General features: G+C 35.4%; 1 protein-coding gene across 1 annotated transcript in view; it reads right to left on the bottom strand.

Moving 5' to 3' along the window:
* Positions 1 to 13,749, bottom strand: part of LOC100369735 (nuclear cap-binding protein subunit 1) — a 35,231-nt gene that overhangs the window by 12,432 nt on the left and 9,050 nt on the right. Inside the window, exons 10-16 of the mRNA XM_085507064.1 lie at positions 13,552 to 13,726; positions 12,607 to 12,734; positions 9,641 to 9,715; positions 9,042 to 9,145; positions 8,038 to 8,166; positions 1,625 to 1,724; positions 870 to 963 (exon numbers count right to left, since the gene is read on the bottom strand). Coding sequence (XP_085363190.1) covers positions 870 to 963; positions 1,625 to 1,724; positions 8,038 to 8,166; positions 9,042 to 9,145; positions 9,641 to 9,715; positions 12,607 to 12,734; positions 13,552 to 13,726 — 805 coding nt within the window. The remainder of the gene's footprint in view (positions 1 to 869; positions 964 to 1,624; positions 1,725 to 8,037; positions 8,167 to 9,041; positions 9,146 to 9,640; positions 9,716 to 12,606; positions 12,735 to 13,551; positions 13,727 to 13,749) is intronic.

The raw sequence follows: 13,749 nt of genomic DNA, 5'->3' as shown, positions 1-13,749 counted from the left end.
ATTTTGACCATAATTTATGTATTCACTACGAGATGTCATGTCATTTCTACGACTGCTCTTTAGTTTGCACTGATTCTGCATGGAACTACTATACGAGCTGCAGGTAATGTTGGCGTCAATAACTGTTTACTTTGAATGCTAGTTTTTAGCAGGAACAGTGTTGCACTATTATAAACATGGAACACAGTGCTTATCAGAGACCCTAGCATAATAATATCACTTTACACTCACTGTAACCACTAATTGTAACAAGGTGGTCATTTCGCTCTGCTCAGGTGTTACTGGTAGTAAATAGTGCATGAGCTTAATGCATAAATGACAGTGTCTATAGTCAAAATAAGGCGTATTTGATCCTTTTAAACTTGTCTGAAATGTATGTTGCCTATATATTTACTATAGTCCGTTGAGGCAAATGATTAACTACTCAGTTGTCTGCACAATTCTACAATGTCGGATACAAAGGTCGGACACAATGTCAAGGGTAGGACACAACGTCAAGGGTCGGACACAACGTCAAGGGTCGGACACAACTTCAAGGGTCGGACACAACGTCAAGGGTCGGACACAACGTCAAGGGTCGGACACAACGTCAAGGGTCGGACACAACGTCAAAGGTCGGACACAACGTCAAGGGTCGGACACAACGTCAAAGGTCGGACACAAAGTCAAAGGTCGGACACAAAGTCAAAGGTCGGACACAAAGTCAAAGGTCGGACGCAACGTAAAGGGTAGGACGCAACGTCAAGGGTCGGATGCAACGTCAAGGGTCGGACGCAACCTCAAGGGTCGGACGCAATGTCAAGGGTAGGGCACAATGTCAAGGGTAGGACAATGTCAAAGGGTAGGACACAATGTCAAACTGGGTTTACCTGGTGATGATTTTGCCAGATTTCATAAACTTTACCCAACATATACATCTGACTCTCCTCACCATCAGCTAACGCTTTGAACACTGGATGAAATCTACATCAGACATAAGATTAAAATAAGAATCATAAATAGATAAGCATGGGCCATGTCTATCATAATGGCATGTCCATAGACATTACTATTTCAGTACATGATGTATATGTAGAAATCAAAAAGACGGTACACTGTTGGTAAAATATTTCACCGCATTTCTCTAATTTAAGTGGTTGTGAATAACTAAGTACCAACAAATCTGTATTCAAAGCTGCATCCCTAATAGAAGCCACACCAATTCTTTTTGAAAAATTGAGAACCCAAAATTCACCATATGTGTAGATGCTCTAATAGAAGGTGCATGCCTACTGCTGCATTGCACCCTTTGAGTGCCATTGTCAACTTTTGGCCTAATCTCCAAAATGATTATGTAGTCTGCTCCTCCCAACATGAAATGTTGATAAAAATTGGCAAACCGTTTGATCAAAAATTGAAAGCAATATTTGAAACTGTCTGTTTGGTCCAAAATGATGATGAAATTTAGTGACAATTTAACAAAAAGTGAAAATATTTGCAATGAATTTTGGGAAGGAAAAATATCGGGCAGTCAAAGAGTTACTGGTAATAGAAGCAGCGGCACATCAAGAGTTTAAATCACATGAATGGCGAAGAAAACAAGATGGCCGAAATAATTCCAAATATACACACATGTTAGACTTACTTGGCTAGGGCACTAAAGGAATGACTGAATGATTTACTACCCATATGTAGAACAGTTAACACAAATACGTCTATTTTTAGAGGGTTGAAACTTGACTCGTCTGAAAACAAAACAAAATGAACAATGTGTCAATTAAAGAGATACTGGAGATGAAGACACTTGGTTAAAAGTTAGATCCAGAAACCTGAAAGAACGTTACACAATGTTAGGCAATCAAAAAATACATTACCCGGTACCTAAGTGTTAGATTCATCTACTATTAACTATAGGATATGTCTGTTAATTAGTAGTGTTGCAATTACCGATATGTCATGAAATGATGTACTGTGAAATAATTTATATATTGGCTAGAATTAATTTTCGCTGAAACAACATTTTGGGTGTTTTATTTTTACTGATTTTTTATGACTTGAATATAAAAAATAGGTAAACAGATTTATTCGCTGGATTTTATTTTCACTGAATCTTTCTTTTAGTGAAAATAAGCGAAAATTAATTCTAAGCGAAAATAAAGTATTTTACAGTAATCTAATACACCTCAGGGATATTTTTAAACAAGTGAACAGGAGCTCAGCAGATCTGGGGAGCAGATCCTCTGGCAACAATAAAATGCTGATTGACCAGGGATCACATGTGGCCACAGTCTTCAACTGTGACCTCTCTGATAGTAATTTTGGCCCCAAGGAAGGCATAGAATGCTCCATTTTAACTTATCAAAAACTCGACACCCTGGTAGGGAGAATCCTATCTCCCCCACTTGGTTGCGCCGCTAAATTGCAGTGCTCCCTCTTGCAGTTTTCTCCTAAAAAAAACCTTGCAAGTCAAATAGCATTTTACCAAAATATTCGCAAAATTTAGAGATTTCAAGATATTGCCTTAAAATGTTAAAATCTAATACTGCTGCACGAAAGGTACATATACACCATGTATCAAACAATTGGGAGTACGGTAGACATTTTCATGAAGTTGAGAATAACAAAAATATTCATTAAAAAATAAAGAATTGAAGATATCATCACAAAAAGGATCAAATCACATAAAGGCATACCCAATGAACATAAATACAAAAGCAATATAGTTAAATGTTTTCAAGAAGAAGTCATTTGATGAAAAAAATTTGATGTGGTATGGCGATGAATCATCTATAGGAACAGCTTCGTCTTTGATAACAGTAGAGCTAAAAATTATTTTGACCACAGAAACGCTTCTTTAATTAGGAGCACATGCAACTAATATAGCAAATATGGTTACAAAAAACATGTATTCCACAGACAAACAAAGAAAATGTATGTATTCTACAGACGATGAAAGAACATTGACACTCATTTTAATAACAAAGAAGATGATAACTGCCTGCAGAACAATAAAAATCCAAAGATTATTCTGCATCAGTTATGTAACCATTTCCATGGTTACAAAGAAATGTCATGGCAACTATAAGCTAAAAAGCTCATTACCATCATATTCCTGTTATTATCTGACTGTCTATCAATCAGTAAACTGCTCTGATTTTATATCTCATTATGTTTGACTAGACACAGATGCTGTACAAAGTTTTCTTTTATACAGGCACAGTGCGACTATAGGTACCTTAGTGGTCATCACGGAAAGTACAGCATGGCCACCGATACAAGTGGTTTCACAGAGACGACACCTGTAACTGATGATGTTTTCAACACAACTACTGACTTTGATCTCTTCACCAACTGGATAAATATTTGGAATTTCACTGTCTTGAGCAACGATGACTCGGCTACAGACACAGCTACAACTATACACAGCACTGATGTCACCCAGCACCTTGTCAACGTACCAACGCCAATTTTCGTCATCGGCATTGTACTTCTCTGTGGATCCACCATCTTGGGAGTGCCAGGAAATGTGATGATTCTTAAGGTTTTGATTAGGGAATCAAACTTCAAAACACCAACAAATGCTCAGATAGCGGCTGTTGCTGTGGCACATTTAGTATCATGTGTTGGAGCAGCACCAATTTATCTCGTTCGTCTTGCAACCTGGTCTAATGGTCAGCTGATGATCTCACAGACAGCATGCAAGTTTCACAGTTTCTTTGCCCCGATTGGTATCTATGTACCATTTTTACTCTTAAGTAGTCTAAGTATCAGCCGTGCTTTGATTGTGTGCCGTAATGTACACAACAGCAAATTAATAAACATCACATGGATAGCAGTTTCGTTAAGCTACGTCATGATTGGTTCCATGGGGCTGGCTGCAATCATCGACGTTCCTAACGCACACCTGTCTATTGACTGCTTAGACTTTCCAGATCCTGACAAACTGTTCTGCCAAGTTGTAAGGCTCTTTACAATAATAGTTTCCCCGATTACAGTCATCAGTTGTTTTTTTGCAATACTCTTTCACAATCACCACAGAAAGATAATCCCAAGTGACGCTAGCGACAATCAGCCCTCCGTCGCAGTACCAAACGTGACAAAAGTCAACCTGGCAACAACTGATATCCTGATCATTACATCTGTCGTCTACGTAATCACAACATTTCCAGTGATGTATTACCCGCTAGGAGTAAAAGGTAAGCTCATTTATGCAGATTTCATGCTGTGTTAACGATCGGTTAAGCATGGAACCTAAAACAGCCAATAAGTAGCATCACTTGTACCGGGGTAGGAGCTGAGTGGATTGGGTGCATTTTGCCAACGAATAAAGTATGGATTTAATACTAAAATGAATTGTTGGATTTTGTCCCTCATTGAATCTGAATCCTACAAGTTGCTCCATATTTAAAACAAGAAATAAACAACCCTACACTTACACATTGGTTGCATGAGAATTACCACAGTAATGCAGAGATGAAATCAAAAATATAAATTTAAGCGGAGAATAATCAGTATACATGCATGAAACTATGAGAGAAAGGGAAATCAAAATATGATTGTATATATGAAATATTTGGAGCAGTAATTTGTCTATGACTTGCTAAATTAAAATAAATCGTCATATTTAACCAGTTCAGTTTATAGCTAATTTCTTCTTTTTTTTTAATTCCTAGATGAAGGGCTGATATTAAATATGGAATGGTTGACACGCCCACTTGCTTATTTTGGATGCAGTATCATCCCGTGGATTTATATCATGAAAAATAAACGACTTTCCAGAGCAGTAAAAGTCAAGCAGACAAGTACTGAACCACCCCTAGAGCTGACAGATATTGGTGGTCATGCCTAGTACAAGCAGTCCAATCGGCTCTAACAACAGGTTAAACAGTTATTTTTATTTGTTGACTAAAGAGTATTGTGAGACAAAAAATTACACAAAACTCACTATTTAGTATTTTGTTCACTGCTACAAAAAATTGGCTATATTTTCCTGATTCATGAAATTTTGTTTTTTCTTAGAATGCTATTATTTTATCTGGTAACATTCTTGTGTAACATTTTTATTAATTTTCTAAAAATTTTTAGTTAATTTTGATCTACAGGGGTTGATAAAATTTAAAAAAAATTATATGAATAATTATTCAAATTTGTCTTGTGAAAGGTGACGCACCTTAGGACCAGAAATAAAACTTTTTTTTAAGCTTAATTCAATTTTCAGTTTTTTGATATGATAACAATTATTTTTCCATAAATTCAACAACGTTGTTTCTGAATTGTAATATTTTTCTTGAAATGAATCTGATTGTATTATTGTGTTTTTTAACAATGTAATCATAAATATGTAAACATAAATATAACTGTGTGCTCGAAAAATGTGCTTATAGTTTTATTTTTGTTCTAACAGAAAAAAAAAAGATTATTGAGACATGAATACAATATCTCAAACAAGCAGCCTATCGGCTGAGATAGCTCCGCTGTTAGCAATGCACATTTCAATTAAAGAACTGAAGACATCATTAGAAAATGAACAAAGTCGACAGCGGAGCTAAAAAAGAAACCTGGTACCCAGGGTAACAGAAACCTGTATTTCTGGGTAAACATTTTGAACTGAGTATATTTTCATTGTGTCAACTGTGTCATTTATTAAATGTTTCAAACTTATTTATTCAAGTTTATAAAATGTACTGTTTTTTTTGGCTAATGTACTGTTTTTTTATTTAGAGGTTAATTAGTGATGGCAGTGAAATAGATAACAAAAGAAACTATACAATTATGGATGAATAGAACAGGGTTCCATTGTCATTGCCTAGATTACTATGGCAACAAAAGATTGCGCTTAATCTTCTTCAGGAAAAGCTGGATGAAAGCAAGTCATTAGTAAATCTTTTGAAGTTTAAAAACCAGCAATATTTTGAAATTGCCCTGGATGTTGTAAGATTAGAACTGATTATCTACTTTTTTTCAAATATGGTTGACTACCTGCAGATTTATATGTCTGGACTTTAGACAAAGTGTACAGGTACTCAATAATATTTTGATATAAAGTAGGTAATCAGTTGTTCTTCTAACATCCAGCACAATCTTAATGACAAAACCTCAGTGGTTTTTATTTTAACAAGTTCCCCGAATTTTTCACCTCCAGTTCCCCCTTTTCTTCTAGTCTGCACTTTTCTTCAGAAGATCGAGACAAAAACAGCCAAATTTTGTTAGTAAAAACTAAAAATTTATTCAAATTTCACCTTTGCTATAAAATTAAAGTTACTATAAAAACTGTATTAGAAGCCACGGCTTCTATTAAAATGGTACAATGCAACAGAGGGGATGCGGCTTCTATAAGAGCATCTACAACGTATGAGAAACGGTGAATTTTAGATTCTCAATTATTCAAAAAGAATGGGTGCGACTTCTATTAGAGATGCGGCTTCTAATACAGATTTTACTATTTCCAGAAATATTGAAGAATATTAGAACAAAGTGCAAATAAATTTGGGCGAGAAGGTCTGGTGGTGAAGAGGTTATTAACTTAGATCAAGATAATTTACTGAATATATTTAAAATCCCCGTGTTTCAATTATGTAGTTTCACTTGAAAGCATAAATACACGAACAATTATTATCACGACTATTTGTTTGAATCAAAAATAAAGTCTTGTGCATATATCATTATTCATACATCATGTATTATTCTTGTATAAAGTTTGAAAATCTGCACAAGTTGTTTTTGGGGGATGGACGGACTTGCATAAGAATCGTGTATAAGTGGGAACCAGCGGGATATGTACGACACTTTACAGAGGAGATAAGCTGCCTCAAACTACAGATTAAAATTCAATTGATGGGCATAGAATACCAACATCACATGAAATCAGGCATGTTTATCCATAAACACATGAAATCGGACATGTTTATTCATAAACACATATAATCGGGCATGTTTATCCATGAACACATGAAATCAGGCATGTTTATCCATGAACACATGAAATCAGGCATGTTTATCCATGAACACATGAAATCAGGCATGTTTATCCATGAACACATGAAATCAGACATGTTTATTCCATGAACACTTGAAATCAGGCATGTTTATTCCATGAACACATGGAACCAGGCATGTTTATCCATGAACACATGAAATTAGGCATGTTTATTAATAAACACATGGACCCAGGCATGTTTATCCATGAACACATGAAATTAGGCATGTTTATCCATAAACACATGAAATCAGGCATGTTTATCCATGAACACATGAAATCAGGCATGTTTATCCATGAACACTTGTAATCAGGCATGTTTATCCATGAACACATGGAACCAGGCATGTTTATTCATGTACACATATTCCACCAATATTTTGGTAGAATATTTTGAATTTTTATATAATTTATTAATTTTGGACAAAATAGGCAGAATTTTCAACTGGCAACAATTATTGTAAAAAAATGTTGAAAAAAAATTAAGAAATATGTTTTTTTTTAGATGACAACAAAAGTTACCATGATGCATCAAGATGACATTATATGTTAATTAGCCATGATTCATATGCAAATTAGAAACATCGCTGTTTGATCTCCAAAAGAGGCATGTGAAAGCCAAAAAGATTTGTTTTGGTGTGAATTTAAGTGTACCAAACTCGTAGTGATCTATTCTCTGCAGTGAACATCTAAGCATTTTCATCGCCTTACAACAATCACTGGTAAAAACAAGTAACAAATTCTCAGAAAACTGTACTTTTGGTGAGTTGTTGAGACTCTCCCTAACAGTGTAACAAGACTAGGGGGTCTACATGTGCAACATGTATAAATTGGGTTGTCCAGATTGAGTTTTTTACTTTCATTGGCTCTTTGACAACTCAGACAGAGCAACATAGAACGTTCTGTGGCATAGCTCCGACCGAGAATTTCTCTTCTTCTAGCTGGAAATACGGGACATGAATTTACCTTGACAAGAATCGGAGAAAGCAGTGATACGACAAGGTTGACATAGTACTTCCAAATCTGTGCACCCACAACAGATTTGTGCAGAACTGTCAAATAAAAAAATAAATGTGCCCCACCTTCCATTTGTTCCTCATCCTGTTTAGGGTTAGGTATATCTTTGAGAATGTCGAGAACCTCGTCTGGAGTAGCCTTATTTTTAATTGATGCAATCAGCTGATTGGCTGGAATAGTTCCCGGTAATGAACCTATTAGAAGTGAATATCAAAACTCGTTTGAAATGTAATCACATTTTGTATTTGTAATAAAAACAAATAATTTGCTGGCAATTCAAATCGGGTGACAAAATTTTCGAACAAATACGTAACATGATGTTTGAACATGATTAATCCAGGCATGTCCCAGATATAAATAAAGGCATATACACAAATGTGCAGTTTGTTTTAAAAATGGTACCAATATTAGGGCTCAAGCCAAGGATGTTAACTTAAGGTAGAAGCCTACTCATAAAGTAAAAAAACCCAGAATTTATTCATTTCGCAATAAATTGTACTTAAAGGCAATATAAAGATATTGACCTAAAAAAGTTGGGGGTCACCAGCCTTTTTTTTCGGGAAATTGATTGTAGTATTTTAGTGGAAAGTCGCCATTTTAACACTATTATAACACTTTTACCATAGATTTCTATGGCAGAGATATTATGCAATATCTCAAAATCTAGCCTGGTGACATAGGCTGAAAAAATCATATATTGTTTATGATGGAGTACTTTTTGTTGTTCTGAATTATTTAAAAAATCTGGGTTTTAAAAAGTGTCAAAAAATGCAATTTTTCTTTAACATTGTGTTATATGGAATTGTTCTAAAAATAGCAATTTTCAGGAAATTATTAGGACACGTTTCTCAAAAAGCACAACTGTAACACACAAAATAATGCTATTTCATTGTACCATGGGACATTAGCTTCATGAATGTACATAATAAACTAATGAACATTGTCATACGATTTATGGTCAATTTTGTCAAAAATTATGACTAGGCTTCTACCTTAAAATGCACTTGAAATTTGATATAGAGACCCATAGCATTGATTACATTGTGAGTGGAGATACAGGTGAACTTACCACTTCCAATAGCACTGTATTTATAAATAGGAGAAGGTTTCTCTGGTATTAATTGGGCATAGTTCTCAGGTACAGATTCAACAATTCTTTGATGATACGACAATCTAAGAAAACAAAAAACAATTGACCATGATTTTAGAAACCAACAGGTATGGATTTTTTTTTTTTTTTTATAACTATTTCATCTATTTTCATGCGAGAAGCTGGTGTGGAAATCTTCAATAAAAGCTCCTCAATTTCACACAGATGAAGTGTGATCATTTTAAGTATGCTTTCTGTGAAAATTTAATTATCTGATCTACACTATTTTAATGATAAATTTTATCATATGTTCATTTTCTGGGTGGGAAAAAATTAACTAGGTATCTGAATGTCAGCCTTGTTCATAAATTTGATATTTTGGGAAAATTCCATTCCAAATTAGTTGCTGTACCATGTTCATATTCTTGCTCATTCTGCATGCTGATGCTCGATCTAATGTCCTGTAATTTTATTTTATCCACCCCGAAATAAACCAATCCTTAATGACCATACATTCCTCCTACAATGCACTATCATTCCTCCCACAATGCACTATTTAAATGACTAACAGTATTTACCTCATGCACTTCTCTAAAGCTTCCTTGACAAACTTCGGCTTAGGTGTTTCCGGATTCATACTGATACATTCTCCCCTAAAGAAAAAAACGAAAAGTTAACCATAACATAACAAGTCATTGTGAATGACATGTCCCCGTTCCGTTTATATTTGAGTGACATATACATTCAAAGCAGATCATGAGCGAAATGCACCTGCACAAGTACAACACATTGTACTAAATCTGAACAAAATCCATCCATGCATGACTGAGATCCGGTTCCGGAATTGTGAAAATACGTGATTTTGATGCATTTTCTGCCTTAAAGCGGCCGCCATTTGGCTATCGTTAATGAGATCATGAAACAAATGCACATACATATTTGTGACATGATGTACCTTGTGTGTGTGAAGTTTGAACTTGATCAATCCAGACATGTCTCGGATACGGATCCAGAACTGAATTCTTTAAAACAAAATGGCCGCCAGTCGGCCATTTCAAACCCGATCCAAAAAAAAAAAAATGACGTGCATCAAGGTCCTATTATGTTTAATGTATGTACCAAATTTGAACAAAATCCGTCCATGCATAACTGAGATCCGGGTCCGGAATGGTGAAAATGTGCGATTTTGATGCATTTTCGGCCTTAAAGCGGCCGCCATTTGGCTATCGTTAATGAGGTCATGAAACAAATGCACATACATATTTGTGACATGATGTACCTTGTGTGTGTGAAGTTTGAACTTGATCAATCCAGACATGTCTCAGATACGGATCCAGAACTGAATTCTTTAAAACAAAATGGCCGCCAGTCGGCCATTTCAAACCCGATCCAAAAAAAAAAAAAAAAGGACGTGCATCAAGGTCCTATTATGTTTAATGTATGTACTAAATTTGAACAAAATCCGTCCATGCATAACTGAGATCCGGGTCCGGAATGGTGAAAATGTGCGATTTTGATGCATTTTCGGCCTTAAAATGGCCGCCATTCGGCTATCGTTAATCGGATCATGAAAAAAATGCATGTGCATATGTCCCATATAATGTGTGATGTATGAGTGAAGTTTGAACTTAATCGGTCCATGCATGTTTGAGATACAGGTGATCATGGACGCACGGACGCACACAGGGCAAAACATAAGTACCCGTTTTCGGACTACGTCCGAACGGGGACTAACAAAGAGCCATCTGGATGCTGGGAAAATAAGAGTATTTAAAGGTGCGTTTTGGAGCAATGGATTGGCAAACAGGCAGAAAAGCAATTTCAAAGACTTTGACTTTGTTTTAATGAAAACTTGAAATATACATGAGGGTACGTATTATTATTTATTTTGGAAACTCAATTTTTAACTGAAGGAATTAAACAAAATTAAATAATAATGTTAGAAATGACAACTGTTCAATTCCGGACGTTTAATTGTACTTAGCGTATGTTACTATGACAATCAACCAATTCGAGAAAAACAGTCGACAATGACTAACTGCATGGTCACAGCCAAATCGCTGTTTAATTGAAATAAAAAAAATCAAGGAAAACAGAGAACTCTAAAACAGGAAGAGAAACACGATCGATGATCTCGAACAACAGGCATTACGAGAGCTACGTTTGTTTCACCTCGATCATTACAGTATTAACCAAGATGCACTATTCCCATAAGTGTGGGTATGTGGAAGTTCATAGCCAAGCGTACTGCGGTCAAGAACAAGGTAAGAAATTACGTGACAAGACCATCCCATCAAGATTTGCCGTTAATTTCCGGGTTCGGGTGCGTTTCATACAAGAAGATCGATACGAACTACAACGCCGAGTGTAGTAGACATAATCCCGATGGCAATAGGAAGTTCGAAGGAAGCTAATACAGTTGATTTATAACAGACGAAGTAAATGGAAATCACTTTTCAGTCGTCGTTGAGGCACGAAATATTTAGTAAACAAGAGACATTGGCAACTCCACGTTGTGGCAGATTTAATACACACGACTACAGTTCGACTAAAGTTTACAAACACCACGGTCAGTCACACAAAGTCCCCCAAATTCAAAAGGAATTTTTAAATGCACCTGGGAACACGAGACGAACAATTGTGCATACTTAGAAGACAACTCCACGCTATACATAGCGTGAAATGGCAATTTAAACTTTTCTTGCAGATTTTCCCCGTGATGATTTACATAATACTACAGTTCGATAACACGGCCAGTCACATAAAATCCATCAAAAGGGAACTGCAAGTCATATAATGCCAAAACAGTACCATGATTTCACAACTTTCGAAATTCGTTCGCTTTTATCGATGTCCACTGTACAACAGTTTAATGCTTTCCTGTTCGCAAGAACACAAGGCCTAAACTATCAGAAATTCGTACAATGTAACACATAATTCGAGTGATGGAATAAGAAAATGACTCATCATTTGTAAATTCAATCCATCAAAAAAATATATTTTTATAAACAATTTTTATTACATAAATAGACTTTGAAAAGAAACAAGATTCATAAACATGAATCTATTTGAATACATTCTCACTACAAATTACACAATACTTATTTTCTAATGGAGTTTCTTCACAGCACGAAGTACAGGAATCATGCAAACTGCGAGTACTTCGGTGACACATTTTATAGCTATGCCAAAAATAGTCCATCATTTATAGCGCAACTGTGACCACACGACATCATTCTGTTAATATCCACACATTTTCATAAAATCTCCATGCACTTTTTGACCTTTCATAAGTAAAATACACGACAATTTATTCCAGAAAAACAATTTTCTTGGTACATTCCTACATTCTTGCATACTAATGAGGGATTCAGACACATTCCAAGCTGAACAATTTTCTTAGACTAATAACAAAGCTGGTCAAGCCTTTCCCAGCAACAAACTGCACATGGCAGATATATACTTTTTGACATATCAAAAATTGCTAGATATCCCATGTTAGTTTTATTTGAAGTGGACACTGATCAAAATCGAGTCTACTTACCAATCCTCCCAACTCCAACGGAATTGAAAATTACTGAGATGATGAGAGAACCATGTGACAAATCTATCAACGCAGGTAACATTCATGTAATCAACACGCTCATAGAGTAATTCAGTGGCTTGTGCAAGCTGAAGCAAAATCATTAAGGATATAAAAGACATTGTACACAGAAAACCAATTAAGGACATTGTTGGCCATTCTTGTGTTCCAGTTTTGTCACTTTTCACAAAATAAATTTGCATAAATGTTTTAAAGTACTTTGTTTTTACATTCACACTTTTTGCAGAAGGGATGAACCAGTGAAAATAAAATCCAGTAAAAATACCTTTTTTTCTCGATATTTCACACATTTTCCTATGATAAAAACACGTAAATAAAATTCAAATGCAAGTTCTAGTGATTGACATAGAGAAACGCATAGTGGCTATGAGGAAAGAAATGTACCAGTAATTGGCGTTTTGAATAATAGAAATCACAGTGTAGCACATTTGAGGGCGAATGACAAGCAGGGATACAGAACAGGTCAGGAGAGGGAGCGTGTCTGAAAAGAGTCCTAGCCTTAAATATCCATTGTTTATTATGTCTGCATGTTCATCCCCATCAATCTTCTCTATCATCGTTTATAATGATATAAAACAAGGCACCTTTAACTGTTCAACAATACGATTTTCCCCACATACATGTACATTCTACAAGTTTTATGCATTTTTCAGTAATTTAAAAAAAAAAATTATGCTGGTTTTAATATTTTGTGAAAGGTGGCAAAAATTGACAAAGTGTTAAATACAAAAAATATGGTGAATAGTTGTTTCATATGTACAATGACCAGTCTTCTCCACAGCAAAATGTTCAAAAGGCACAACTAATTTGCATAAAAAGCATTAATTTATGTTGCTTTTTAAAAAGACATTACTAGTATGTGGAACCCCTTCAGATAAAGGATACAACTTGCGGAAGAGAAGACGGCTGCAGTTTACACAATTCAATGAGTAAAGACGCATAAAATATCTCGAGATAAGGCGGCTGAGGCAGGTTGAATAGCTGACCGAAAACAACTTCAATTATCATGTAATTCAGCGGCACTATATTCTTCCCATGGTAACTGACAAGCTGAGCGGCACTGAAATAGAAATACAGGAAGTA

The sequence above is a fragment of the Saccoglossus kowalevskii genome, chromosome 13 (genome assembly GCF_978046115.1).
Source record: "Saccoglossus kowalevskii chromosome 13, keSacKowa6.1, whole genome shotgun sequence".
NCBI lineage: Eukaryota > Metazoa > Hemichordata > Enteropneusta > Harrimaniidae > Saccoglossus > Saccoglossus kowalevskii.
Note: the sequence above shows the minus strand (reverse complement) of the source record. Positions and strands in the feature narration are given on the sequence as shown.